The following is a 27,860-nucleotide window of genomic DNA, read 5'->3' as shown; positions in this document are numbered from 1 at the left end:
GTGGGAATCTACCTAATATAATGAGATAGCATTTAACTTATACAAATTGAACTATATTTTCAACAAATCTCCTCTTTAATAAAAAGAGGAAGAGAATTATACTCATCATTCTATTCAATGTGCATATGCTCCAGAATGCATATAAAATGAGACAAATTAATCTGCTCCTCTCTCAGTCAGCATGAGCAAAGCCATGCATCTCTTCACAGTATGACCATCTCATCAAACCAAGTGATACTCCGGTGTCTAACATTACAGTATGTGATTTCTGTACATCATGGATCAAGTGCAAGTCAATGGAGCACTACTTAGTCTTGCACTGAAGCAAAGGAAAAACTACCTATATTCCAATGATGAAAGAAAAACAGGTTCTATTGGACCTACTGAAAAATCCAAGTTATTGGTGATAAACTGGTATTAAAGGTAAGTTTAACTACATGATTTCTGCCTTATATGTGTAGACCCTAACCCCCATATATAAGATGAAATTCTACTATTTACACCTGTCAATCAGCTATCATCATATACCGTATCTTCGAATGGTCTTTAAGTTCAAATTCAAGCCTATATTCAACTCTTTCAATAGAGTACATGCTTCTTTTTCTTTCATCAAGGCATAGCATTTAGACTACAGGTCCCACTAAGCCTCAAACTGTATTTCTCAAACCTACATATACGTTTAAGTCAATAAATTAAATACCTACTGATATGGTTAGGCTCCATGTTCCCAACCAAATCTCATTTTGAATTGTAATCCCCATAATCCCCATGTGTCAAGGGAGAATGATAGACCTGGTTCCCACATGCTATTCTTGTCACGGTGAGTGAGTTCTCACAAGATCCGATGGTTTCATAAGGGGTTCTTCCCCTTCGTTTGGCATTTCTCCTTCCTGCTACCTTGTGAAGAAGGTGCCCTGCTTCTTCTTCACCTTCTGCCATAATTGTAAGTTTCCTGAGGCCTCCCCAGCCATGTTGAACTGTGAGCCAATTAAACCTCTTTCCTTAAAAATATACCCAGTCTCAAGCAGTTCTTCATAGCAATATGAAAACAGACTAATACACCTATCTTACTCATTAAATGACAAATAAAGGTGGGAATATATCACCTTCAACTGAGTAACCGCTTGCTCAGCATTCTTCTTTTGGACTTCCTCTTGCTGTAGCTTTCCTGTTTTCTCAGTCAGCTCATTCACCAACCTAGCATAATCTTGGCGCAGTTTATTTAGTTCTGCAGACTGCCTGAAAACAGTATCTGGATTAGGAGCTTTCCATTGTTACAAATATATATAAGGAATAAACAAGACATACTTTGTTAGTTCTGCTGAGCTAAGCTAGTAGTTCCATTTACAGCCAACTGAAACAGAACACAAGTAACTACTTAAAAATTTAGTTGTGTAATTCCTTCACAATTCTAATGAGTTATACAAATTCTAAAATCAATGTAAAATATCAAGAAAAATACATGACCACAAACTAATAGACAGTGTCACCTTCAAACTGGTCTTCTGAAAACATATTAAAAATCGACCAGTCAGGGTACTGTGCAACCATATTACTAGTCTCTCTAAGGTACTATTTCTCAAAGTATGGCCTCAGACCCAATCACTTTCACAAGGAAAGTGTCTTTTTCTTTTTTGAGATAGAGTCTGGCTCTGTTGCCTAAGCTGGAATGCAGTGCATGATCTTGGCTTACCGCAACCACCGCCTCCCGGGTTTAAACAATTCTCCTATCTTAGCCTCCCAACTGGCTGAAGGTACAGGCACATGCCATCATGTCCAGCTAATTTTTGTATTTTTATTAGAGACAGGGTTTTGCCATGTTGGCCAGGCTGGTCTCGAACTCCTGACTTCAGGTGATCCATCCATCTTGGCCAATCAAAGTGCTAGGATTACAAGCATGACCCACCATGCCCAGCCAGAAAATGTCTTAATATGTAGATTCCCGACCTCAGAGTCAGTGAATCATAATCTTTTAAGAATAGGACTCAAGAATATACTTTTTAACTAGAATGCCAGGTATTCTTCAAAATAATGAAGTTTGGGAGCTACTGTGAAAGGGAACAGATGGTTGGTTTAAAACTTACAAATTCGGCAGGGCACGGTGGCTCACACCTATAATCCCAGCACTTTGGGAGGCAGAGGCAGGCGGATCACGAGATCAAGACATTGAAACCATCCTGGCCAACATGGTGAAACCCATCTCTTCTAAAAATATAAAAATTAAGGCCGGGCGCGGTGGCTCAAGCCTGTAATCCCAGCACTTTGGGAGGCCGAGGCGGGTGGATCATGAGGTCAAGAGATCGAGACCATCCTGGTCAACATGGTGAAACCCCGTCTCTACTAAAAATACAAAAAATTAGCCGGGCATGGTGGCGCGTGCCTGTAATCTCAGCTGCTCAGGAGGCTGAGGCAGGAGAATTGCCTGAACTCAGGAGGAGGAGGTTGCGGTGAGCCGAGATCGCGCCATTGCACTCCAGCCTGGGTAACAAGAGCGAAACTCCATCTCAAAAAAAAAAAAAATATACAAAAATTAGCTGGGCGTACTGGCGCATGCCTATAGTCCCCGCTGCTCAAGAGGCTGAGGCAAGAGAATTGCTTGAACCCTGCGGAGGTTACAGTGAGCCAAGATCACACCACTGCACTCCAGCCTGGCGCCTGGCAACAAAGCAAGACTCTGACTCAAAAAAAAAAAAAATTTATAAATTCATAAGCTTGTAGACCATTCCATTGGTGGTACTAGTATTTACTATGTAGTTTATATGTAATATACACATACATGTTTATATACATATGTAATATATATTAATGCATTTGTATAAGTATATAGTAGTATGACATTGTATGTAACATAGGTTATATATGTATAACTGAAGAAGTTCTTCACAAAGCCAGAGAATTGTTTTTGAAAAGTAACTCATTTTAGAAACAAATGTAAAAAAACAAAAGTCTAACCAATTACTATCAAACACATTTAATATTTTGATGATTCAAGAAAATACTCTGCCATTCAATTAAAAATAAGGCAACTGGAAACATACTTGCTTTCCATTTGATTTGTAGTATTGCTGACAGCATCTCTCAGTATCCCATTTTCCTGCTTCAGGTGAGCTATTTCTGCCTCCATCTGCTCACGAACTTGCTGAAACTAAAATTATTTTACACATGTAAGATTTAGGAAACACAGACTGTCAAAGCTAACTTTTAAAATAAACTTTATAGAATGTAAAAAAGCATCAACAGAATGAAGTTAGAATCATCTCAAATAAATATAAACAAATTTAAAGAAAGAATTATTTTCTTAGTGATATTGAAAATTAAATATAAACTGTCACTGCATTCAAGAATACAAATAGATAGATGCTAGCTGCTATCATAATTGAAATACAATACATGCTTAGAGATAATGTTTTAGAAGTAAAGATAATTTAGGACTTCTTTCATACCAAATAGATTCATACAGAATTAAGCTTGTCCTGATCCCATGTCAACTGTATGTTAGCAATATCAAGGTTTTAGTAAGCCAAAGTTTAAAAACGGAAAATGTTTGGTATACTTTATATTAAGCTACCAATTGAGCCATAATCATATAGATGACACAAAAACCTGCTTGCTAAAATATTCTGACCTCTTTTTTCCAAGTTTTCACGTTGTAAAATAAACCTAACATAAAACATACCATTCTAATCATTTTCAAGTATATGGTACACTGGTATTAAATAGATCCATAATGCTGTGTAATCATGACCATGATTCATCACCATAACTCCCTTCATTGTGTGAAACAAAACTCCACATCTTTCAACCAGTAACTCTCATTCCTCTCTCCCCACAGACCCTAGCAACTACCACTTAAATTTTGGATTAAAGAATCTGAGGATAAAGCACACTAACTCTTACATTCTCATAAAGAACACAAAATAATCTTATTAATAATTCTTTCAAAATAAACTGTAGCCCTTTTTTTTTTTTTTTTTTTTTGGAGACGGAGTGCCCAGGCTGGAGTGCAGTGGCACGATCTCGGCTCACTGCAACCTCCACCTCCCGGGTTCAAGTGATTCTCCTGCCTCAGCCTTCTGAGCAGCTGGGGCTACGGGCATGCGCCACTATGCTCAGCTAATTTTTGTATTTTTAGTAGAGACGGGGTTTCACCATGTTGGCCAGGATGGTCTCTATCTCTTGACCTTGTGATCTGCCTGTCTCAGTCTCCCAGAGTGCTAGGATTACAGGTGTGAGCCAATCCGAAATTTCACAGAATTTATCCTATGCAATCTATATCCTGACATCTGTAAGTAATCAAGTAAAAAAGGATGAATCACTGAAATAACTTTCACCTTCAACAAAAGATGTTGCTACAGGTATTTGACTTATTTTCAAAATAACAGGAAGTAAGAATTAAGAAGAAAAGATCACTTGAGGATAGGAAAATCAGTTTTTCAATAATTCAAATTGCTGGGGGATGAGAAGATGAAGGAATTAGTTAAACGCTAAAAGCAGTGGATACGGTAAGAACATGAAAATAGCATCATTCACTTATTTTTTGCTATCAGGAAAATATTGGGACTCTGAAAGCAGCAAAGAATAATTTAAAAGTTTCAGCTGAATGGCGATACTATCAAAGCAATATTTCACACACACACACACAAAATCTGGTACCAAATATGTGATGAAATAGAAATGACAAACCTATTAATATGGGCTATAATTATCCTAGTAGGTAACAATAAAAACATGTCTAACAATTAAATGCAAGAGTAACTAGAAATAAAGTGGTCTGGAGTTTTTGTTTTTTGAGACAGGGTCTCACTCTGTCACCCAGGCTGGAGTGCAACAGTGTGATCATGGCTTACTGCAGCCTCGACCTCCCAAGCTCAAGCCACCCATTTCCACCTCTTGAGTAACTGGGACCACAGGCACACCACCACAACTGGCTAACTTTTTAATTTTTTTGTAAAGATGGGGTCCCACTATGTTCCCCAGACTGGTCTCAAATTCCTAGTCTCAAGTGATCCTCCAACCTTGGCTGCCTAAAGTGCTGCAATTACAAACATGAGCCATGGCACTTGGCCATAGAAATAAAATGTCTTTAAGATTTCATAGCAAATCGTAGACTGAGTGAGGCAGAGAGAAGTCAAAGGATTCAAGCATAAAGATAATAATGCCTCAAAACATTAAAAACATCATTGCTCATGATTTGCCTGAAAAAATAATATACATATATATAGAAAAAATATATATATGTATGTATAGAAAAAAACAACCCGATCAATAGACAAGAGTTTTTAGACATATATTAAATCTGAGGTAATGACAGATTTTCCAAATTGAAGGATCAGCCAGCAGATGGAAGCAACAATTTCAAAAAGTCGCTGGTCAAGAAATTTAAATTAAGAAAAGTATTATATGACCACTAGGCAAGCAAACCCAAGCCATATTCTTTAATAGCCTCTTTAGCAGTAATAAAGATATTTCAATCTTTTTAAAAATAAGAAAAAAAAAAACACTGGTCAAATCCTAACTAGGATAATGAAAATGGAAGATATATACAAAAGACAGAATGTAAAAACTGAGTAGGAAGTAACAACAAAGTCACTCAGGCCAAAACACTGGAAGTCATAGTTCACTATCACCTCTCCCCTCCCCACTAACACCAAGCCCAATCTAACTATCTCTCTATACATTCAAACTCATTCTCTCATTGTCAACATCTAACTTCAAGCCCTTGTTCTTTGACTTGAATTCTGGCAAAAATCTTCCAATATCCCTTGCTCTACTCTCCCCACTGCTGCCAAGGTAAAAATTTTAAATAGTAGTATAATCCCAGCAACTGCTGCATTGCTCAAACTCCTTCACTGGTTCCCCAGCCTTCAGGTACAAGGCTCTTTAAGATGGGGCCTCTATCTACCTCTCTACACGCCTTCTTCATTTCAGCCCTGATTCCCAAATACCACAACTCTTACTGTATGTCTCATAGAGCAGTTACTCTAGATAATCTGTACTGGTAACACCTGGAGTGCAAACATTAAAAAATCCAATCCTGGGTCCCAAAATATACCCATTGAACCATCATCTCCAGAAATACACCAAGAAGTCACACCAAGTAGCTCTTATCCTCAGTGCCCACTTCTTTACCCTCTTACTTGATAATGCCTAATTGTTTTAAAAGATTGAACAGTCTGGGTATCACTTCTAACAAGTCTTCCCTATCAATCCTTCTCTTCCCTACCTCCCATTACCATTGCTCTAAATTAGCCAATACTTATTTCTATCATCATATTTATCTACGTCTAGCCTCCCTACCTCATCCCCACCTAGAAAAGCTGTTTTACTTAGAACACAGAGTGAATTTCACTAACCACTGTATGTTGATGGCCCAGCAAAGGGCCTTGCACATACTAGCTACTTAAAGGTTTGCTAATAAAGTGAATGCACACATTTCTTCTTGTTTTCAAAGAATGAAAACATACCTTCATCTGCATCTGTTGAGTCTCTTGGTAACTGACATGTATTTTGTTTTGAAATACATTATGTTCCTTTTCTAATGTTCCAATCCGATCTTTCATTCTTGCAATAACCACATTACTTCTTTCTTTCTCTGTCATCATTTCCTAAAAGAATATGGCAAAAATTACTAAAAAGCTGTTATTAAAAAAGTATTATAACCCTGCAACAGTAAGAAAATATTTTTAACATCAGTAAAATAATCATGAATGATAAAACATTAAGTACCTGCTTAAAAAACACAAGGTCAAAAGATTTTATAAACAGTCTTCTGCATCTCATCTGCTCTTCACACCAATTCACTTCATAAACATTACCACTGTGTTTCAGTCTTAAATGCATTTTCTAGTTTATTATAAGTTAAGACTGTGAACCTAGAATAAATCCTACATTCTAACTTGATTACACGAAAGAACCTTTTAAAACACAACAGTTTATTCTCTATCATTCCCAGGTACAAGTTCTCTTTCAGGGAAAAAAGGCCTAAAAGGAAACAGAAATCTCTCTCCTAAGAGAAGAAATAGGAATAAGGTAAGCCTATATTAGAGTCAAAGTTTGAAACAAGGGAAAGTAAAAACCAGAAACCAAAGTTTTACCATCTTCCTAAGTCAAATCTTAAATGAGGGATTTCATTTTGTTTTGCCAGTACTAAGAACTCCTAAAACAAATATTAATTATCAAAGTACATGAAAGCCAAGCAATATTAAAGTTAGCTGCAGGCATGATTAGTTCACATCCTTGCTCTAAAGCAACTATTTGACAAAATTTGAGATATTACATAATGTATGGTTGCCTGCAAGAGTTTGTTCATTCATATTTATAAATTGTTATACTCCTGTATAACATACTTAGAAGTATACATATCTTAAGTATACAGCTCAATGAATTATCAAATTATTTAACCTAATTTTTAATTTTTAAAATACAGTCATATAGTCACATAAAACTACGTTAAAGTTTCTAATTTTATTAACAACTTTAATCTTGCCAACTTTTTCCATTAACTTTTTAAATTTACTTCAAATTCATGTAAAGGATTTATATTCAAACAAGGCCATTCATTCTTACAATGTCATCAAGTGGCTAGGTGAATGACTCAAAAATAAACATCATGTACTCTACTGCATTTAATCCCTAGAAAGAGAAATAAGCACTTCAGGAAGAATGACTATAGTTTCAATTCTTTTCTCTCAGTTTCATGATGTTTTAAAGACTGGCTTTTCTGGTTTTTTTTTTTTTTATTCTTAACCTCTCAAAAGTAAAATTTCTGAGGTATGAAGAACTTAACAAAAAATTGTATTTATCACAAGAACCTCCATAAATAAATTATCTATGTTAAGGGGTTCACATTTATTCCATTAATCAGACTTACACAACATCACACTAAGTTTTGTGTTTCTATAGAGAACAGATCTAGGTCAGATCCAATTAAAACAAATCCCCATGTTTCTGTACAGAATGCTTTTGTTATTCTGAAGTTAGGATATCTGTAAGTACGCTTATCTTAAATAATCCAACTGTAGGCTATAATATCATGAGAGAGACAGCTCTATCTACCCTTCCAAAACTCTAAAAGAAAGTTACTTTTGTTGCATATATATAACAAATATTTAAATTACTGATTATGGACAATTTCTAAAATCTCTCATTGCTTCTGATTTGGAAAGTACATCCCTTGTACATAAGAATGCCTTCACCTGGGTTAACTGCTTACACCGATCCTTTGTAGCAGCAGCATCTTCTTTCACAGCAGCGAGTATCTTGTCCTTTTCTTGAAGCTGATGTATGAGTGTAGTCAATTCCCCCTTATGTGACTGCAATTGACAAAGCAATGCAGAATTAGTAATAGTTACCATGTAAAACCTATGAAAATGAAGTATCTAGCATCAAGTGTCATGCTTGGGTCAATGCAGAGTTCTGTATCACATAAAAAGTAAAATGACTATTAAATACTGATCAGTGAAATATTCAGAAAAATCTCTTTAATGTTATACATCCTGAAATTACCAACTAGGTACACATCAATCAAGAAACAGATTTTTACAAAGAACTATGGGAATTCCAGTTTTAAACTCAGAGTCAATTTCCTGCTTCTCCTCCTAGATCGAGAGAGAATAAGAAACCAAAATGTAAGCTGCTATGAATGAAACAGTAACCTGTAATCTCAAAGCATATGAGGAAAGACTGCCGAATACAGTAAATATCAATTTCAGATGCTCTATGACCCTGTGAGAATATACAGGTTCCATAAATGTGTAGTTCTCTGAAATGAACAGGCACATCATGAAAGGCAAAACCAGCAATCCCCAATTTGACATGGGGAACAACAACAAACAAGTGCAAAGATTGAAAGCAGGAACTTTCTTGGAAGAAGGTCTCAAGAAGGAAAAAGAGTCAGATAAAATCACACATCTCGAAGAAAAAACATCACTCAAAGGCAATCTTTTGAGGCAGTCAAAAGATTCTCTCTCTACAGGGAGGCCCTAGGTCTCTTATCTGAAAAGCAGTAAAGGCTAAAAAAGAAACTCATTACACATACACAGTCTCCAAGGGGAACACCGGTCAGGCTCGACCCTCCAACAATATCAAGCTCTAGAATAAAGATAATCCAAGAAAAACACCCCTCATTGGAAGAACAGCACGAGTAAAAAAATAAATAAAACAGAATCTATAAAAGATACCAAAAAAAAAGAAAGAAGAAGAAAAACATAAACAAGTAAAAAAAATCATGAGAAAAAGGATATCTAAGAGCAGATAAAAATTGTGGTTAAAAATATAATATAGGAATCATCTCTGGAAAATAAAAGACCTCAGAGAAAAGATAACACAAAATGATATCAAACATGAGCTGGCAAAACTAAAGTGGAAGTAAAAGTAACACCATCCCAGACATATAATCTAGTTATAAGCAGCAAACAGAAAAGCATATGCTGCTGTAATTACAGTAACAGCCACAGAGTCCATGGTGGAGAGAAGTAAATAAAAAATACAAATAGTTTTGGTTATGTGTTAGGTTTGTTTTTTTTTTTTTATTAAAAGTATGGATAGCAGCTTCAGGACATCAATCCAAGATGGCAGTTTAGGAGCAGCTGAGGATTGCAGCTCCCAGTGAAAGCGCAGAGGGTGAGTGGACATCGCATTTCCAGACGGATATTTATTGCCCACAGACCAGGACATTCCCAGGCAGAGGAGCCCCACGGGTCGCCAGTGCAGCTATCTTGGCCGGCGCGGCTATTTTGCCGGTGCCCCAGCATGGCAGTTCTCTGTACAAAATACACTGGTCTGGTTGCCCTTTTAAGCTGGCGATTGGAGCTCCGAAGAGGCAGAGTCACCCGCTCATCTGATTAAACAGGGAGTCAGGCCAGGAGATTCCCAGGCAGCACTGTTGTTTCAGCCAGTGCAGTGGGTCGCAGCACAGGAAATCACACAGATCCCGGCGCCTTTTCAACAGGAGACTGAAACACCTGGGAGAGAGTCAACCGTTCAACTTAAAAAAAAAAAGGCTCTGAGGCAAGGAGCCAGGCAATCAGGCTCAGGGGGTCCCACCCCCCAAAAAAATAGCAAATGGAAACACATTGGGCCAAGAGTTTAACGGCAAGCACGAGGCAACAGCTGAACCCGGGATGGTCCAGCTCTGTGGGGGAGGGGCGTCCACCATTATCAAGGCACTCCACCCCCACAGAGGTAGTCCGCCATTGCTGAGGCAGCCCGCCATTTCCGAGGCAACCTGCCACTACAGAGAGAGTCCGCCATTACAGAGGAGAGCCACCATTGCCGAGGCAGTTCTAACCACATCCATATAAACAGGACTGCAGGGAAGTTCACATGGCAGTAGGGCAGAGCCCAAAGCAGCTCAGCAAAGCCTCTGCAGGCAGACAGTGACTAAGTTGCCTCCTTGCTGGGCAGGACAACCCTGAAAAAAAAGGCAGCAGCACAATGGAAACTCATAAATAAAACCCTAACTCCCCGGGATAGAGCACCTTGGGGAAAAAAAGGGGGGGTTTATGAGTTCTGCTGCTGCAGACTTAAACATACCTGCCCAGCAACTCTGAACAACGGAGCTCAGATCTCAGCACCTGAGCTCCTATAAAGGACAGGCTGTCTCCTTAAGCAGCTCCCCTGACCCCCGTATATCCAAAGAGTCACCTCACAAAGGACTGATCAGACTGACATTTGGGGGCATCATTCTGGGACAAAGATAGCAGAAGAAGAAACTGGTAGCAACCCTACTGTTCTGCAGCTGCTGCAGGTGATCCCCAGGCAAGCAGCAGTCCTACAGCAGAGGGGCCAGACTGTTAGAAGGAAAAATAAGAAACAGAAATAACTTCATCAACAACTGGACATCCTCTCAGAGACCCAATCTGAAAATCAGCAACTACAAAGACAACTGGTGAATAAATCCACAAAGATGGGAAGAAACCAGCACAAAAAGGAGGAAAACACCCGAAACCAGAACACCTCTCCTCCTACAAGGGATCACAACTCCTCACCAGCAAGGGAACAAAGCTGGATGGAGAATGAGTATGATGAAATGACACAATCAGACTTCAGAAGGTGGGTAATGAGAAACTTCTATGAGTTAAAAGAACATGTTCTAACCCAATGCAAAGAAATTAAGTACCTTGAAAAAAGATGTGACAAAATGCTAACAAGAATGGACAACTTAGAGAGGAATATGAGTGAATTAATGGAGCTGAAAAACACAATACGAGAACTTCGCGAAGCATATACCATGTACAAGTTTCAACAGCCAAATTGAACAAGCAGAAGAAAGGATATCAGAGGTCAAAGATCAACTCAATGAAATAAAACAAGAAGGCAAGATTAGAGAAAAAAGTGCAAAAAGGAATGAACAAAGTCTCCAAGAAATATGGGACTATGTGAAAAGACCTAATATATGTTTGATAGGCGTACCTGAATGTGACAAAGACAATGAATCCAAGCTGGAAAATATGCTTCAGGATATTATCCAGGAAAACTTCTCCAGCCTAACAAGGCAGGCCAAAATTCAAGTCTAGGATATATAGAGAACATCACAAAGATATTCCTTAAGAAGAGCAACCCCAAGGCACATAATCGTCAGATTCACCAGGGTTGAAATGAAGAAGAAAATGCTAAGGGCAGCCAGAGAGAAACGTCGGGTCACCCACAAAGGGAAGCCCATCAGACTCACAGCAGAAGTCTCAGCAGAAACCCTACAAGCAAGAAGAGAGTGGGGGCCAATATTCAACATCCTTAAAGAAAAGAATTTCTTTTCCAGCCAAACTAAGCTTCAGAAGTGAACGAAAAATAAAATCCTTTGCAAACAAGCAAGTACTCAGAGATTTTGTCACCAACCAGGCCTGCTTTACAAGAGCTCCTGAAAGAGGCACTACACATTGAAAGGAACAACCAGTACCAGCCACTCCAAAAATCATACCAAATGGTAAAGAGGATCAACATAATGAAGAAAGTGCATCAACTAACGGTCAAAACAGTCAGCTAGCATCAAAATGGCAGTATCAAATTCACAGATAACAATATTAACCCTAAATGTAAATGGACTAAATGCCCCAATCAAAAGACACAGACTGGCAAATTGGGTAAAAAACCAAAACCCACTGGTGTGCTGTATCCAGGAAACTCATCTCACACGCAAGGGTACACAAAGGCTCAAAATAAAGGGATGGAGGAAGATTTACCAAGCAAATGGAGAGCAAAAGAAAGCAGGAGTTGCAATTCTCGTCTCTGATAAAACAGACTTTAAAGCAACAAAGATCAAAAGAGACAAAGAAAGACATTACATAATGGTAAAAGGATCAATGCAACAAGAAGAGCTAACAATCCTAAATATATACGCACAAAATACAGGAGCACCCAGACACACAAGGCAAGTTGTTCATGACTTACAAAGAGACATAGACTCCCACGCAATAATAGTGGGAGGCTTTAACACCTCATTGTCAATATTGGACAGATCAGCCAGACAGAAAATTAACAAGGACATCCAGGACTTAAACTCAGACCTGGAACAAGCAAGCCTGATAGACATTTACAGAACTCTCCACCCCAAATCCACAGAATATACATTCTTCTCAGCACCACATCACATCTACTCTAAAATTGAGCACATAATTGGAAGTAAATCACTCCTTAGCAAATGCAAAAGAACGGAAATCATAACAAACAGTCTCTCAGACCACAGTGCAATCAAGTTAGAACTCAGAATTCAGAAACTAACTCAGAACCACACAGCTTCATGGAAACTGAACAACTGGCTCTTGAATGTTGACTGGATAAACAATGAAATGAAGGCAGAAATAAAAATGTTCTTTGAAACCAATGAGAATGAAGACACAACATACCAGAATCTCTGGGACACGTTTAAAGCAGTCTCTAGAGGAAAATATATAGCAATAAGTGCCCACATGAGAAGCAAGGAGAGATCCAAAATTGACACCCTATCATCAAAATTGAAAGAGCTAGAGGAGCAAGATCAAAAAAACTCAAAACCTAGCAAAAGACAAGTATAACTAAGATCAGAGCAGAACTGAAGGAGATAGAGACAGAAAAAACCCTTCAAAAAAAAAAAAAAATCAATAAATCCAGGAGCTGGTTTTTTGAAAAGATCAACAAAATAGACCACTGGCCAGATTAATAAAAGAAAAGAGAATAACCAAATAGATGCAATAAAAAACAATAAAGGTGATATCACCACAGATTCCACAGAAATACAAACCATCATCAGAGATTATTACAAACAACTCTATGCACATAAACTAGTAAACCTGGAAGAAATGGATAAATTCCTAGGTATTTGCGTCCTCCCAAGCCTAAACCAGGAAGAAGCTGAAACCATGAATAGACCAGTAACAAGATCTGAAATTGAGGCCGCAATTAAGAGCCTACCACACAAAAAAAACCCAGGCCCAGATGGGTGTACAGCCGAATTCTACCAGACATACAAAGAGGAGCTGGTACCATTCCTTCTCAAACTATTCCAAACAATCCAAAAAGAGGGAATCCTTCCCAAAACATTTTATGAGACCAACATCATCCTGATACCAAAACCCAGCAGAGACTCAACAAGAAAACTTCAGGCCAATATCCATGATGAACATAGATGCAAAAATCTTCAATAAAATACTGGCAAACCGATTGCAACAGCACATCGAAAAGCTTATCCACCATGATCAAGTAGGCTTCATTCTGGGGATGCAAGGCTGGTTCAACATATGCAAAGTCTATAAACGTAATTTACCACATAAACAGAACCAAAGACAAAAACCACATGATTATCTCAATTGATGCAGAGAAGGCCTTTGACAAAATTCAACAGCCCTTTATGCTAAAAACCCTCAATAAACTACGTATTGATGGAATGTATCTCAAAATAAAAAAAGCTATTTATAACAAACCAACAACCAATATTATACTGAATGGGCAAAAACTGGAAGCATTCCCTTTGAAATCTGGCACTAGACAAGGTTGCCCTCTCTCACCACTCCTATTCAATATAGTACTGGAAGTTCCAGCCAGAGCAATCGGGCAACAAAAATAAATAAAGGGTATTCAAATAGGAAAAGAGGAAGCCAAATTATCTCTATTTGCAGACGACATGATTGTATATCTAGAAGATCCCATCGTCTCAGCCCAAAATCTCCTGAAACTGATAAGCAACTTCAGCAAAGTCTCAGGATATAAAATCAATGTGCAAAAATCACAAGCATTCCTATACACCAGTAACAGACTTAAAGAGAGCCAAATCAAGAATGAACTACCATTCACAATTGCTACAAAGAGAATAAAATACCTAGAAATACAACTAACAAGGAATGTAAAGGACCTCTTCAAGGAGAACTACAAACCACTGCTCAACGAAGTTAAGAGAGGACACAAACAGATGGAGAAACATTCCATGCTCATGGTTAGGAAGAATCAATATCGTGAAAATGGCCATATTGCCCAAAGTAATTTATAGATTCAATGCTACCCCATCAAGCTACCAATGACCTTCTTCACAGAACTGCAAAAAACCACCTTAAACTTCATATGGAACCAAAAGAGAGCCCGCAGAGCCAAGTCAATTCTAAGCAAAAAGAAAACAGCAGGAGGCATCACACTATTGGACTTCAAACTATACTACAAGGCTATAGTAATCAAAACAGCATGGTACTGGCACCAAAACAGAGATATGGACCAATGGAACAGAACAGAGGCCTCGGAGACAACACAACATATCTACAACCATCTGATCTTTGACAAACCTGACTAAAACAAGCAATGGGGAAAGGATTCCCTATTTAATAAATGGTGTTGGGAAAACTGGCTAGCTATGTGCAGAAAGCAGAAACTGGACCCCTTACTGACACCTTACATTAAAATTAACTCCAGATGGATTAAAAACTTAAACATAAGACCTAACACCATCAAAACCCTGGAAGAAAATCTAGGCAAAACCATTCAGGACATAGGAGTGGGCAAGGACTTCATAACCAAAACACCAAAAGCACTGGCAACAAAAGCAAAAATAAACAAATGGGACCTAATCAAACTCCACAGCTTCTGCACGGCAAAAGAAACAGTCATTAGACTTAATCGGCAACCAACAGAATGGGAAAAAATTTTTGCAGTTTACCCATCTGACAGAGGACTGATACCCAGAATTTACAAAGAACTAAAACAGATTTACAAGAAAAAAACAAGCCCATTCAAAAGTGGGCTAAGGATATGAACAGACAATTTACAAAAGAAGACATACATGAGGCCAACTAACATATGAAAAAATGCTCATCATCACTGGTCATTAGAGAAATGCAAATCAAAACCACATGGAGATACCATCTAACGCCAGTTAGAATGGCGATCATTAAAAAATCTGGAGACAACAGATGCTGGAGAGGACGTGGAGAAATAGGAACACTTTTACACTGCTAAATTAGTTCAACCATTGTGGAAGACAGTGTGGCGATTCCTCAAGGACCTAGAAATAGAAATTCCATTTGAGCCAGCAATTCCATTACTGGGTATATATCCAAAGGATTATAAATCGTTCTACTATAAGGACACGTGCACACGAATGTTCACTGCAGCACTGTTTACAGTAGCAAAGACCTGGAACCAACCCAAATGCTCATCGATGATAGACTGGACTGGGAAAATGTGGCACATATACACCATGGAATACTATGCAACCATCAAAAATGATGAGTTTGTGTCCTTTGTAGGGACATGGATGAACCTGGAGACCATTATTCTCAGCAAACTGACACAAGAACAGAAAATGAAATACCACATGATCTCACTCATAGGTGGGTGTTGAACAATGGTAACACATGGACACAGGGAGGGGAGCACTACACACTGGGGTCTGTCGGGGGGAATAGGGGAGGGACAGTGGGGAGAGATAGCAGGGGAGTTGGGGTGAGATAGCATGGGGAGAAATGCCAGATATAGGTGAAGGGGAGGAAGGCAGAAAATCACACTACCACGTATGTACCTATGCAACTATATTGCATGTTCCCAAAACCTAAAATGCAATTAAAAATAAATAAATAAATAAAAGTATGAAAGATAAGGAAGATAGGCAAAGGAGAACCTACATGTATTTAATTGATGTCCATTATTTTACTTATGTCAAGGACATTATATATAATGCCCAGTAAAAAAAAAAGCTGACTTGAATCTAATGATTGAAAAGGCATACTGTATCCAAGGGAAATTTAATAGAGCAATCAATGTCAAGCCATATTATAGTACAATTACTAAATGCCAAAGAAACTGAAACCATTGATGTGTGTAGAGTAGGTCAGACACTGAAAAAAATCCACTAAATAATGAACGTAATTGATTATTCAAAGAATGTTTTAATTGTAAGAGTGCAGTTTAACAAAAATACATGAAAAGGGTACAAAATGCAGGCTGGCCTCAGACCTCTAACCAGCAATATAAATAAAGAGAACAGTAAAACAACAAATACATAAAATTTTTCAAGGAAAGAAAATGAAATTCTGGAAGGTTATACCCCACCAAACTATTATTTAAATATAAGTACAACAAAGGGCAGGTTAAATTCTTGACAAAATCCCAGGAAAAACAACTTCAGCTAACCAAAAGACAAATAAAGAAGCTATGACAAAAGTACTAACTTGAGATTTTGACCCACTATTAAACTATAAAATTCTAACTAAAACATGAAAGTTGTAGTTACAGAAGAAATGTTAAATATTACAAGTATCTGACAAACAGAAAAGCTATGATTAACAAAAGTTGAGGGGGTGGAAGAAAGAAGCTAGGAAGAAAATTTAAGTGGTATAACAGCAGTTCCTCCTGCTACATAGCATGGGGCCCAAATTGTTAATAACGTAAAGTTTAAAATATAACCAAAGGCAAGTATATTTAAAGGTCAATGACAAAAAATAATTAAACATTTTCTTACTAATAATTACATTAATAGTTTACATTTTTCAGCAGTTACTATATGCTAGGGACTCTAAGCACCTAACATGCATTACTATTTAATTCTCAAAACTTGATGATTCTCATTTTAGACATGGGAAAACTGAGGCACTGAGGCTAAGTAACTTACCTATGGCCACAAAGCTGCAAGTGGCAGAATCCAGATTTGAATCCTGGAACTCTGACTCCAGAGCTCAGGATCTTAACCACACTCTCAACTGCCTCTTATCTCTTATAACAAGGGCACATGTACACTCACACAAAATAACATCTTTGCCCCAACTCTTCTAGCTTTTGCTCTATTTTTCCTTTCCCACCTCAGCTTATTCATGGTGGACAGTCCCTGTCACTTTTCTCTTTCATTTGGTACTTATTTATAGTCTTATACTGCAATTAAACTGCTTTCATTAAGGCTATCAAACCCAGTTTTACAATCTTAATCTTCCTTGACATCTCTAAAACATGTTACTGTTGATCATTCTCCCAACCTCCCTACTCGCCGTACTCCAAGTTTCTGTGACTCCACTATCTCCTGGTGTTCCTCCCACTTTGCTCCTCTTTAGTGTCTTCCTTGCTCTTTAATTGTTGGTGTTTCCTGGGGTTCATTCTTGAGCCTTCCCTCTATCACCTCCCACATCCTCCCTGATCTAATACACATCTACCATATGTACTGATGTAGTGGATTATCTTCCTTAATTGCTCCCATTATAGCCTTTCTTCTACTCCAGAGAAATATGTATTTAATTGTAAAATGACTATATCCATTTAAATGGCACAAGGGATGTCTAAAACAGCTTTCTGAAATTTCCCAATCCTCTACTCTCTCTACCAAGTGTTCATAAACACCACTGGCACCACAATTTGTCGTTACTCAAAAGAGAAAATAAGCAGTCACCATAGACTGACTCATCTTTAGCCACTACATTCAACTGGTCAGCAAATCCCTTAACCCCTCTATCCTATGCCAGTACCCTGTATTTATCTTCCCTCTTGCTCTAAGGTGGTCTTTATTCAGCACAAGGATTCAATTATATCTGGGACTTTGAACAATCTGTGAAAAGGTTTGACCAACTCAGTTTCTAAGGCAGGAAAAGAGAAATTAAACTTACCTAGTCTTACTCAGATACAGGACATCTACAAAGGCAGAGTTCCTTCAGTAGAGAACAGAACCGCCCCATGACAAACCAAGAACAAGAAGATTTTAATCTAAAACTGAAAGGCTCAGAAAAGGGGAAAAAGGTGGAGTTTCAAAACACTTCCTCTATGCTATCTTTAACAGTTCCCAACTTCTCCCAAGGCCTGCCTAAAATAGATAAAGGGTAGTCTATGATTTATTAACCAGACTCTAGAGTTCAAAGCTGTCTCAGACAATAAAATGATTACTCTTGCCCCCATCTTTAATTAAAAGAGAGACACTTAAAGCAATTACCTTTAATCTTAAAAAGCATTAACTCTAAAGTCACATTTGTCACATTTACTCTGATTACCTTTTTACTCTGGGCCATTGCTAGCATCACATGTAGACTGTCTAACTAGTATACTACATTGTAAAATTGCCATAGATTTGTATAAAATACACTGTCAACAGAAATATGACAGACTTATAACACTATGATAAATGCTACGGCAAAATGTCCAGACAGTTTTAAGAAAGAATAACAGGGCAAATAATTTAGACTTTGAATTCAGGTTAGCCTTATATAAGAAAAGGACATTTAAGTGGAGACTTACAGGAGGAATTAGGCATAAGAACAAATTGCGGGGGGGCGGGTTTGGGAGGAAAGGGGAGACAGGACAGAGAAGAAAAAAGTCTAGTATGCGAGCAGAACCAGAGAAAACTCCGAATGAGTGAAATTCAGTTGAGGGCATAAGAAAAAGCGCCATTAGATGAGGCTGCAGGCAGGACATAGACCTGTTAAGGAATCTGGATTTATGATTTAACTGCAAAAGAGAAAAAAAGCCAAAGGGTTTTTTAAAGCAATAATATAATTTAATTTGTCTCTTACTGGTCACTTTACAGTTAGGTGGAAAAAAACCAGTTAGAGAACTAAGAGGAAAAAGAGAAACATCAATTTGGAGACCATTCCAGGTAATCAGGTGAGAGATAATCATCTAGACTAGTCTTTAAGAAAAAATTAAACCACTGAAAGTTTGAAAGTATGTGAGAGGTTATGGGAAAGATGTGTGCATGTATGTATTTTTAGAATAAAAACAGTTAAATAAACCATCTAATACTGAATAGCAGACACCATGTCACTTTATTTTACACAGGTAACCCTTGAAAACTTGTCACCTTTTCCAGTATGATATATACATATTATAGTAAACATGACCTGTAAGAATATAGATGTTAACTGCCTGGGGTCTTTGTTTTACAATTTTTAAAAATATCAGCCATAGCAGTGATTATGCCATCCAAATAATTTCCTTTAGAAGAGTACTATTACAAACAGAACATATACACAACATACACAAACACACACATGCGCACGCACACACACACACCCACCCAACAATAGTCCCAAGGTTCTTTGAACGGTGTGATCTTCATGAACTGTATAGTTCATATATGCTATCCAGAAATCATCTCACTGCCTTTAGCACTTCTAGTCAGAGCAAAGCACAGTACAGTTTAGCCAAAGGCCAAATGACTTTAAAAATAATATAAATCGGCTGGGCGCGGTGGCTCACGCCTGTAATCCCAGCACCTGGGGAGGCCGAGGCGGGTGGGTCACGAGGTCAAGAGATCGAGACCATCCTGGTCAACATGGTGAAACCCCATCTCTACTAAAAATACAAAACATTAGCTGGGCATGGTGGCGCATGCCTGTAATCCCAGCTACTCAGGAGGCTGAGGCAGGAGAATTGCCTGAACCCAGGAGGTGGAGGTTGCGGTGAGCCAAGATCGACCATTGCACTCCAGCCTGGCTAACAAGAGCGAAACTCCATCTCAAAAAAAAAATAATAATAATAATATAAATCATCTTACTTATTTTAAGCAATTGGCTTCTGTCAAAGAATGAGATGACAACAGATGACATTTTAAATAAGTTAACTGATTAGTGTGAATGTATGATATGGTTTGGCTGTGAATCTTGAATTTGTAGCTCCCATAATTTCCACATGTTGTGGGAGAGACTTGGTGGGAGATAACTGAATCATGGGGGTGTTTTCCCCCATACTCTTCTCATGGTAGTGAATAACTCTCACAAGATCTAATGGTTTTAAAAGGGGAAATCCCTTTCATTTGGTTTTCATTTCCTCCTCCCTGCCACCATGTAAGACATACCTTTCACCTTCCGCCATGATTGTGAGGCCAGCCATGTAAGTCCATTAAAACTCTTTTTCTTTATAAATTACTCAGTCTTGGGTATGTCTTTATCAGCAGCATGAAATCAGATTAATATAGTAAACTGGTACCAGGAGTGAGGCGCTGCTGGATACCAAAAAATGTGGAAGCGACTTTGGAACCGGGCAACAGGCAGAGGTTGGAACAGTTTACAGGGCTCAAAAGAAGACAGGAAGATGTGGGAAAATTTGGAACGAATGGCTTTGACCAAAATGCTGATAATGATACAGGCAATAAAATCCAGGCTGAGGTCATCTCAGATGAAGATGAGGAACATGTTGGGAACTGAAGTAAAGGTGACTCTTGCTATGTTTTAGCAAAGAGACTGGCACCATTATGGCCTTGTCCTAGAGATCTGAGAGAAAGGATTTAGTGTCTGTGGAGGAAGATATTCCTAAGAAGCAAAGCATTCAAGAGATGACTTGAGTGCTATTAAAAGCATTCAGTTTTAAGATGGAAACAGAGCATAAAAGTTTAGAAAATCTTCAGACTGATGATGCAATAGAAAATAAAAACCCACTTTCTAAGAAAAAATTCAAGCCAGCTGCAGAAATTTGAGTAAGTAATGAGGAACCAAATTTTAATCACCAAAACAATGGGGAAAACGTCTCCATGTCAGAAACCTTTGCAGCAGACCCTCCCATCATGGGCTGGAGACTTACAAGGAAAAAAATGGTTTCCTGGGCAGGGCCCAGGGCCCCACTGCTTTATGTAGCCTAGAACTTGATGCCCTGCATCCCAGCCACTCTAGGCATGGATAAAAGGGGCCACGGTACAGCGTGGGCCGTAGCTTCAGAGGGTGTGAGCCCCAAGCCTTAGCAGCTTCCACACAGTGTTGAGCCTGCAGGTGCACAGAAGTCAGGAATTGAGGTTTGGGGAACCTCTGCCTTGATTTCAGAGGATGTATGGAAACACCTGGATTTCCAGGCAGAAGCTTGCCGTCAGGGTGGGGCTCTCATGGAGAACATCTGCTAGGGCAGTGCAGATGGGAAATGTGGGGTTGAAACCTCCACACAGAGTCCCCACTGGAGCACTGACTAGTGGAACTGTGAGAAGAGGGTCATCATCCTCCAGATACCAGAATGGCAGATCCACGGACAGGTTGCACCATGTGCCTGGAAAAGCCACAGACCCTCAATGCCACAGACTCTCCCATGAAAGCAGCCAGAAGGGGGGTTGCACCCTGCAAAGCCACAGGGGTGGAGCTACCCAAGAAGATGAGAACCCACCTCTTGCTTCAGTATAACCTGGATGTAAGACATGGAATCAAAGGAGATCATTCATTTTAGAGCTTCAAGATTTGACTGTCCCATTGGATCTCGGATTTGAATGGGACCTGTAGCCCTTTTATTTTGGCCAATTTCTCCCATTTGGAATGGCTGTATTTACCCAATGCCTGTACCCCAATTGTATCTAGGAAGTAACTAACCTGCTTCTGATTTTACAGGCTCATAGGCAGAAACGACTTGCCTTGTCTTTGGACTGTGGACTTCTGAATTAATGCTGAAATGAGTTAAGACTTTGGGAGACCAGTGGGTGGGCATGTTTGGTTTTGAAATGTGAGGACATGAGATTTGGGAGGGCAGAGTGGAATGTTATGGTTTGGTTGTGTCCCCACCCAAATCTCATCTTTAACTGTAGCTCCCATAATTCCCAGGTGTTATGGGAGGGACCCAGTGGGAGCTAACTGAATCATGGGGGTGATTTCCCCCACAAAGTTCTCATGGTAGTAAATAAGCCTTACAAGATCTGATGGTTTTATAAGGGGAAATCCCTTTTGCTTGGTTCTCATTCTCTCCTCCCTGCCACCATGTAAGACCTGCTTTCAACCAGCTGCCATGATTGTGAGGCCTCCCCAGCCATGTAGAACTGTGAGCCCATTAAAGTCTTTTTCTTTATAAATTACCCGGTCTTGGGTATGTCTTTATCAGCAGCATGAAAATGGACTAATACAATAATATGAAGTAATTTCTGAAGGCATTCCAGACTACATGTTCTGAGATGTTAAGGATGGAAGAAGATATAAATTGTTCTGGCTAAAGTCTTGTTTAGTGAACTTCTAATGACTGCTCACAAATATGCACATAATCAAAACACACGCTTACCTTCTTTAAAGCATCTTGTATCACACCAGACCTTTCCTTTAGCAGGTCTACAACACAAAGAGCCTCATCTTCAGAAAACATCATAGTCTTCAAGGACAGAAGAAAATCTTTAAATTTCACTTCAGCGTTTTCTTAATTAGAAAAAAAAAAAAAAGAATTGGCATTTAAAAGACAACTCTAGCAAAGGTAAGCCTGAAGAATTCATGGCTTAGAAAGCCAATAACCAAAAGAAAACAGATACACACTTCAGGTCAAATAAAATAAATACTACAGCGAAGAGGAAAAAAATGGGTTTACCATCTATAATACAGAATAATTATACTAACTAAAAGTTTGCTCAAACTGCAAAACACTAAAATGCCAGTATGTCCTGACTTAAAAAATAAATCACTTCCGAGTCTAGTACATGCTAGTACCTGCACTAGATATATTCACAATGTTCTCATTCAACTTTAATAATCCTTGCACACTGACAACCAACTGTGAAAAACAATCCTGAGACATACATAATTCCACATATGAGAAAATAAGTTCTAAGATAATTATAAAAAGGAAATCTGATTCTATGAAGATCAAATATATACAAACCATTCTGACACTTTAAAAATCCCTAAATCAAGCACCTCCTGACCCACCCATCCTTATTTTTCCCAAGGTTCTCATATCAGGCACTAACATCCTCTTCTTAAAGGAACTGCCACCCACCAGACTCAAAGGAGCCTAGGGCTTTTAATACTTCAGCTAAACTGTAAGTTTTAAAAGGTAGATGTGTGCACATATGGAAACGGGACATGTGGGAACTCTGTACTTTCCAGTGAACTTTGCGGTGAACCTAAAATTACTCTTAAAAAAAAAAAGTCTATTAAATTTAAAAAGTTATGAATTAGCTAAGAAACCTCACAGGAGACAGTAGTAGCTGGAAAATGATCATCAGATAGCAAAATAGCTGTGGGACCTTTAGCAAATCAAATTCAAGTTCTAGATCTACAAAACTGAGGAGGTTGGACTAAAAGACTACCAATAAGTCTTCTACTACCAGGATTTGATTAATCTTTTGCAATGCATTATTTCTATGAGAAAATGAAATCTATGACTCAATCAGAACTCACAAATTTGTTTTTATAGTACAACACAGATTATAAATCCCATATATTACCTTTGTCAGTTTCAGTCTTTAGTTTTTTAGTTCCAGATTTCTGGATCCCTTCTACTTGGTCAGGTTTAAGCAAATCAATAACCTCTCTCTTATCCACCACAGGACTTGAGTCAGCATTATCCATCAAAGGAATATAAGCAGTTGCATGAATATGGGGTTCATCTACGAAGACTGCAATTTAAGTTCAACAAAATCATAATTAGAATTTTTTAAAAACAGAGTAAATGACACACAAGCATACTTTAATGATAAATGCAGTTATTTTGAAACCTCTAATAGAAGCTCAATTTGGTTTTAAATTCTATTTCATCATTTAACAAGTCAAGACAATCATTCTAATGAAGCAGTACCAGTTCAAGTCTTATTTTAGAGTAAATCACTTAAGTTATCTAGAAGTGTATAGCATATCTCCTCTAATGGTATCTACAAACTTTTTACACATCCTTAGGTCTTAATTTTTGTTTTAATTTAAGAATGATTTCCACTTAATTAGTGCTCAAGGAAAACTATTAGTCTTTATGTTGGTACTTTACTGACTTGCTGTAGTTGATAATTTTTAATCAAGTTCTTTGTACTTACTAAGCGCAAAAATCACTGTTCCTTGCAGACAGCTTCTCATTTCTGAAGTTATGCCTCTAATTTCCATGGCATATCTACACTTGCCAAAACTTCCAAAATAACATTAAAAGTGGAAGAAGAAACCTCTTTATTTTGTTCCTAATTTAAATGGGAAGAATTTGAAGAGTCTGAACATTAAGCCTAATGTCTGCTGGTTAGAGATAACAAACTTCCACACCCAGATGAAAAATATTTTTTTCATTCCTACCTTTTAAAAAGAGCGTTTGAGCTTATATAGTTTTCTTCTTTTATTTAAAGGTGTTTAACATTTAATTTTAACATATATATTCCGGTAATATTTCTCTCATACCTAATTGGTATGTCATAATTTTAATACAAATAATAGAATTTCATCTTTTCCCTTTCCAAGTTTACTATTTTCTAGCACTAGTTGATACCAAAGCCCAGTATTATTTGGAAATCACTGTTGTTTAGTCTTCACAAAATTCACAACCAAGCTTTCACTGGAAAACTCTGAATGAATAAGGTTGTTCCATTCTTTATAATTTGATGCTTACCATATACACATGCATGTTTGTTTAGGAACTAGAAATGTAAGCTAATGCCCAATCTAGCTAATATCCTTAAGCATAATCTTTAAGTGATATTAAAAAGTACAAATATTTCAAGAATGTTTTTCTTCTATGGTCTGTATGCTTTTTCTTTTTTTCAAAACTGAGTTAAGAATATTTATAAATGCTCTGCCCTTTTTAAATGGCAGATAGACTTTTTCATCTCAAACATACACTCTGGCCATCTGTCAAAGCACTACAAAGTCATTAGGCTAAAGACAATTTTAGACCTGCATTAGTATTACAGTCATCATTAGCACACATTAAAGTGAGAGCTAAAGAGCATGTGAGATTTCCAGGGTCCTTGTGCTGGTGTACTTCTCTAGAATTAGCATTATAATAATACATAGCTAAACATCTCACCATTTTCTGTCTTTTGCTTCTTTGATGAAGCTTTTTTCTTCCCCGATCCACTTTCTTGTTTAGTCTCTTGGTGTAGGGGTAATGCTTCTTGCCTTTTTGATGGTACCATGAGAGTATCCACCTTTTTATCCTGGTCATCTTTATTAAACACACATGAAAAAAGTAATTGTGGCAAACAATGAACATAACAGAAGAGATGCAATCACTGAGTAATTCCCAGAATGCTTTACCACTAGAAATTTAAAGTCTGATATAGAATTCTCTCACCAATAACTTATTCTAGCTTTCTTATTCCAGTACACTAGTTCTTCAATGTACTTGCTTCTCCCTTTCCCATTCCTCAGCTATTTTCTACCCTATTCAGCCTACAGGCATGAACAAGTCTCTATCATCTTAAAAAAAAAAAAAAAAAAAAACAGCAGGGTGCAGTTCCTCACACTTATAATACCAGCATTTTGGGAGACTGAGGTGGGCGGATAAATCACTTGAACCCAGGAGTTCCAGACCAGCCTGGGCAACATGGTGAAACCCCAACTTACAAAAAAAAAATAAAAATTTAGCCAGGTGTGGTGGCACACACCTGTAGTTCCAACTACTCTGGGGCTGAGGTAGGAGGATAGCTTAAGCCCAGCAGGTCGAAACTGCAGCGAGCCAAGATCACGCCATTCATCAGAGCCTGAGCAACAGAACAAGACCCTGTCTCAAAAAAAAGAAAAAGAAAGGGAAGGGAAGAAGAAAAAGGAGGAAGGTAAGGAAGGGAGGAAGGGAAAACCCTTCCCCATCATCATAATTCCCAGCATCCCACATCCATTTCCTTACATATTGACAAAATACTCTTAGTTCCTTTTCTACCAATCATTCCTCAACTAACTGCAACCTGATTTTTATCTCTTTCATTCCATGAAAAGATTAACTCAGACCCCCCAGTGTCCCAAATGCTGTATTCTACAAACAGCCATTAATCCTTATTTGACTACTCTTTGACATTTTATACTTTTGTTCTCTACCCCTTTCTTAAAACGCTCTCCTCTCCATTATGCTACGTGAAATACGGCAATGACAAAAAGACAAATATTGTATAACTTCACTTACATGATGTTCCCAGGGTAGTCAAATTCATAAAGACAGAAAGTAGAAAGGAATGACTGGTAGAAAAGGAACTAAGAGTATTCTGTCAATATGTAAGGAAATGGATGTGGGATGCTGGGAATTATGATGATGGGGAAGGGTTTTCCTTTCCTCCCTTCCTTACCTTCCTCCTTTTTCTTCTTCCCTTCCCTTTCTTTTGCTTTTCCTTTTCTTTTTTTTGAGACAGGGTCTTGTTCTGTTGCTCAGGCTCTGATGAATGGTCAGGGCATGGGGGTGGGGTGGGGGTGGGATGGGGGGGACCCGGGAGGCAGGTGGAATGGGGAATTAGTATGTAATTTCTACAGAGTTTCATTTGAAGAACATGAGCGTTCTGGACACGGCTAGTGGTGACGATTATACAAGAGTGTGGATGTACTTACCACCCCACAACTATACACTTAAAAGTTGTTAAAATGGTAAATTTCATGCTATATGTTATTTGCCACAATAAAAATAAATAAAATTGTCTTTTGACACTTGAAATATTCCTTTGCAGTATCCTTTGGGAACTGCCTCTACTGAACTCTGCTGGTTCTCAGGGTTAGGGCTTCAATTTAAATACTTCCCTTGGATGGGTTATCTACACCCATGACTTCTATTACCTTCATGCTTAGGCTTCTGAATCTACTTTTCTACTCTTACAAAACCTACCGCATCCTGAGTTGCTGTCTATGTAGATGGCCCCATAGGCACCGGAAACAAACTAAAAGTATTGTCTTCTCCATACACATCTGGTCTCTCTCCAGTTTTACTTATCTTAGTGCTACCAACCATCTGCCAAGCACAAGCTGGCAAACTTTTTCTGCAAAGGGCCACGCAGTAAAAATTTTAGGCCTTGTAGGCCATATGGACTCTGCTACAACTATCAAGTCTGCCACTGAAGCATAAAAGCCAGTCATAAACGTATTATGAATGAGTGAATCAATGTAGCTGCATACATAATGAATACTGAGATCTGACTTTCTTTACATTTTTACACTTCTCAAAATATTATTCTTCTTTTGATTTATTGCCCAACCATTTAAAATGTAAAAACTATTCTTGGTTCATGGGCATGAAAAAAAGGAAGTGGGCTACATGTGGCTCACAGGTTGCAGTTTGCCAACCCCAACCTAACTCTGAACTTGGGAGATCAGCTTTTATCCTATCTTCTCCTTTAACTGTCACACTTCTATATAGTAAGGTTTTTCATTTCATTCTTGCTCTGTATACTTCTCAGCGTTATTTCTTCTGTCACTACCAAGTTCAGGCCTCCATCTTAATTTTAGAAAACTACAATAACCTCTTAATTAGTCTGCTGCCATCAAATACTACTCCATAAAATCTGTTCTTGTAAGCTCTGCCAAAAACATCTTTCTAAAACAGAAATCTGACCATGTAACTAAACTGCTTAAAAATCTTCAACTACGGCTAACCCAAGAAGTCTTAGCTCCTTGGCACTGCATCCAAAAACCATCATGATCTAGCCACCACCATCTTTTTGGCTCTGTTCCCTACCACTCTCTACCTCACATTTTATGGCTCAACAATACACTGTACACTTGCACTCTGTGCCTTTACGTGATATTCTGCCAATGGGGAAGGAGATCCTATTTGCTTAATGAAGCAACTCAATATTCAGGCACTGCCTCCTC

General features: G+C 38.2%; 1 protein-coding gene across 50 annotated transcripts in view; it reads right to left on the bottom strand.

The window, feature by feature from the left end:
• KTN1 (kinectin 1) overlaps nucleotides 1–27,860 on the bottom strand; it is a 113,021-nt gene that overhangs the window by 48,734 nt on the left and 36,427 nt on the right. For all 50 annotated transcript variants that reach the window (XM_078335000.1, XM_078335005.1, XM_078335017.1 and 47 more), the window contains 7 exons: nucleotides 25,099–25,236; nucleotides 23,546–23,716; nucleotides 22,390–22,520; nucleotides 8,196–8,312; nucleotides 6,465–6,605; nucleotides 3,039–3,145; nucleotides 1,107–1,239 (listed from right to left, as the gene is read on the bottom strand). In XM_078335000.1, the coding sequence (XP_078191126.1) occupies nucleotides 1,107–1,239; nucleotides 3,039–3,145; nucleotides 6,465–6,605; nucleotides 8,196–8,312; nucleotides 22,390–22,520; nucleotides 23,546–23,716; nucleotides 25,099–25,236 (938 nt within the window). The remainder of the gene's footprint in view (nucleotides 1–1,106; nucleotides 1,240–3,038; nucleotides 3,146–6,464; nucleotides 6,606–8,195; nucleotides 8,313–22,389; nucleotides 22,521–23,545; nucleotides 23,717–25,098; nucleotides 25,237–27,860) is intronic.

This window comes from Callithrix jacchus, chromosome 8 (genome assembly GCF_049354715.1).
Source record: "Callithrix jacchus isolate 240 chromosome 8, calJac240_pri, whole genome shotgun sequence".
NCBI classification, from domain to species: Eukaryota; Metazoa; Chordata; class Mammalia; order Primates; family Cebidae; genus Callithrix; species Callithrix jacchus.
The sequence above is the reverse complement of the archived record's forward strand: the minus strand, read 5'-3'. Positions and strand labels throughout refer to the sequence as shown.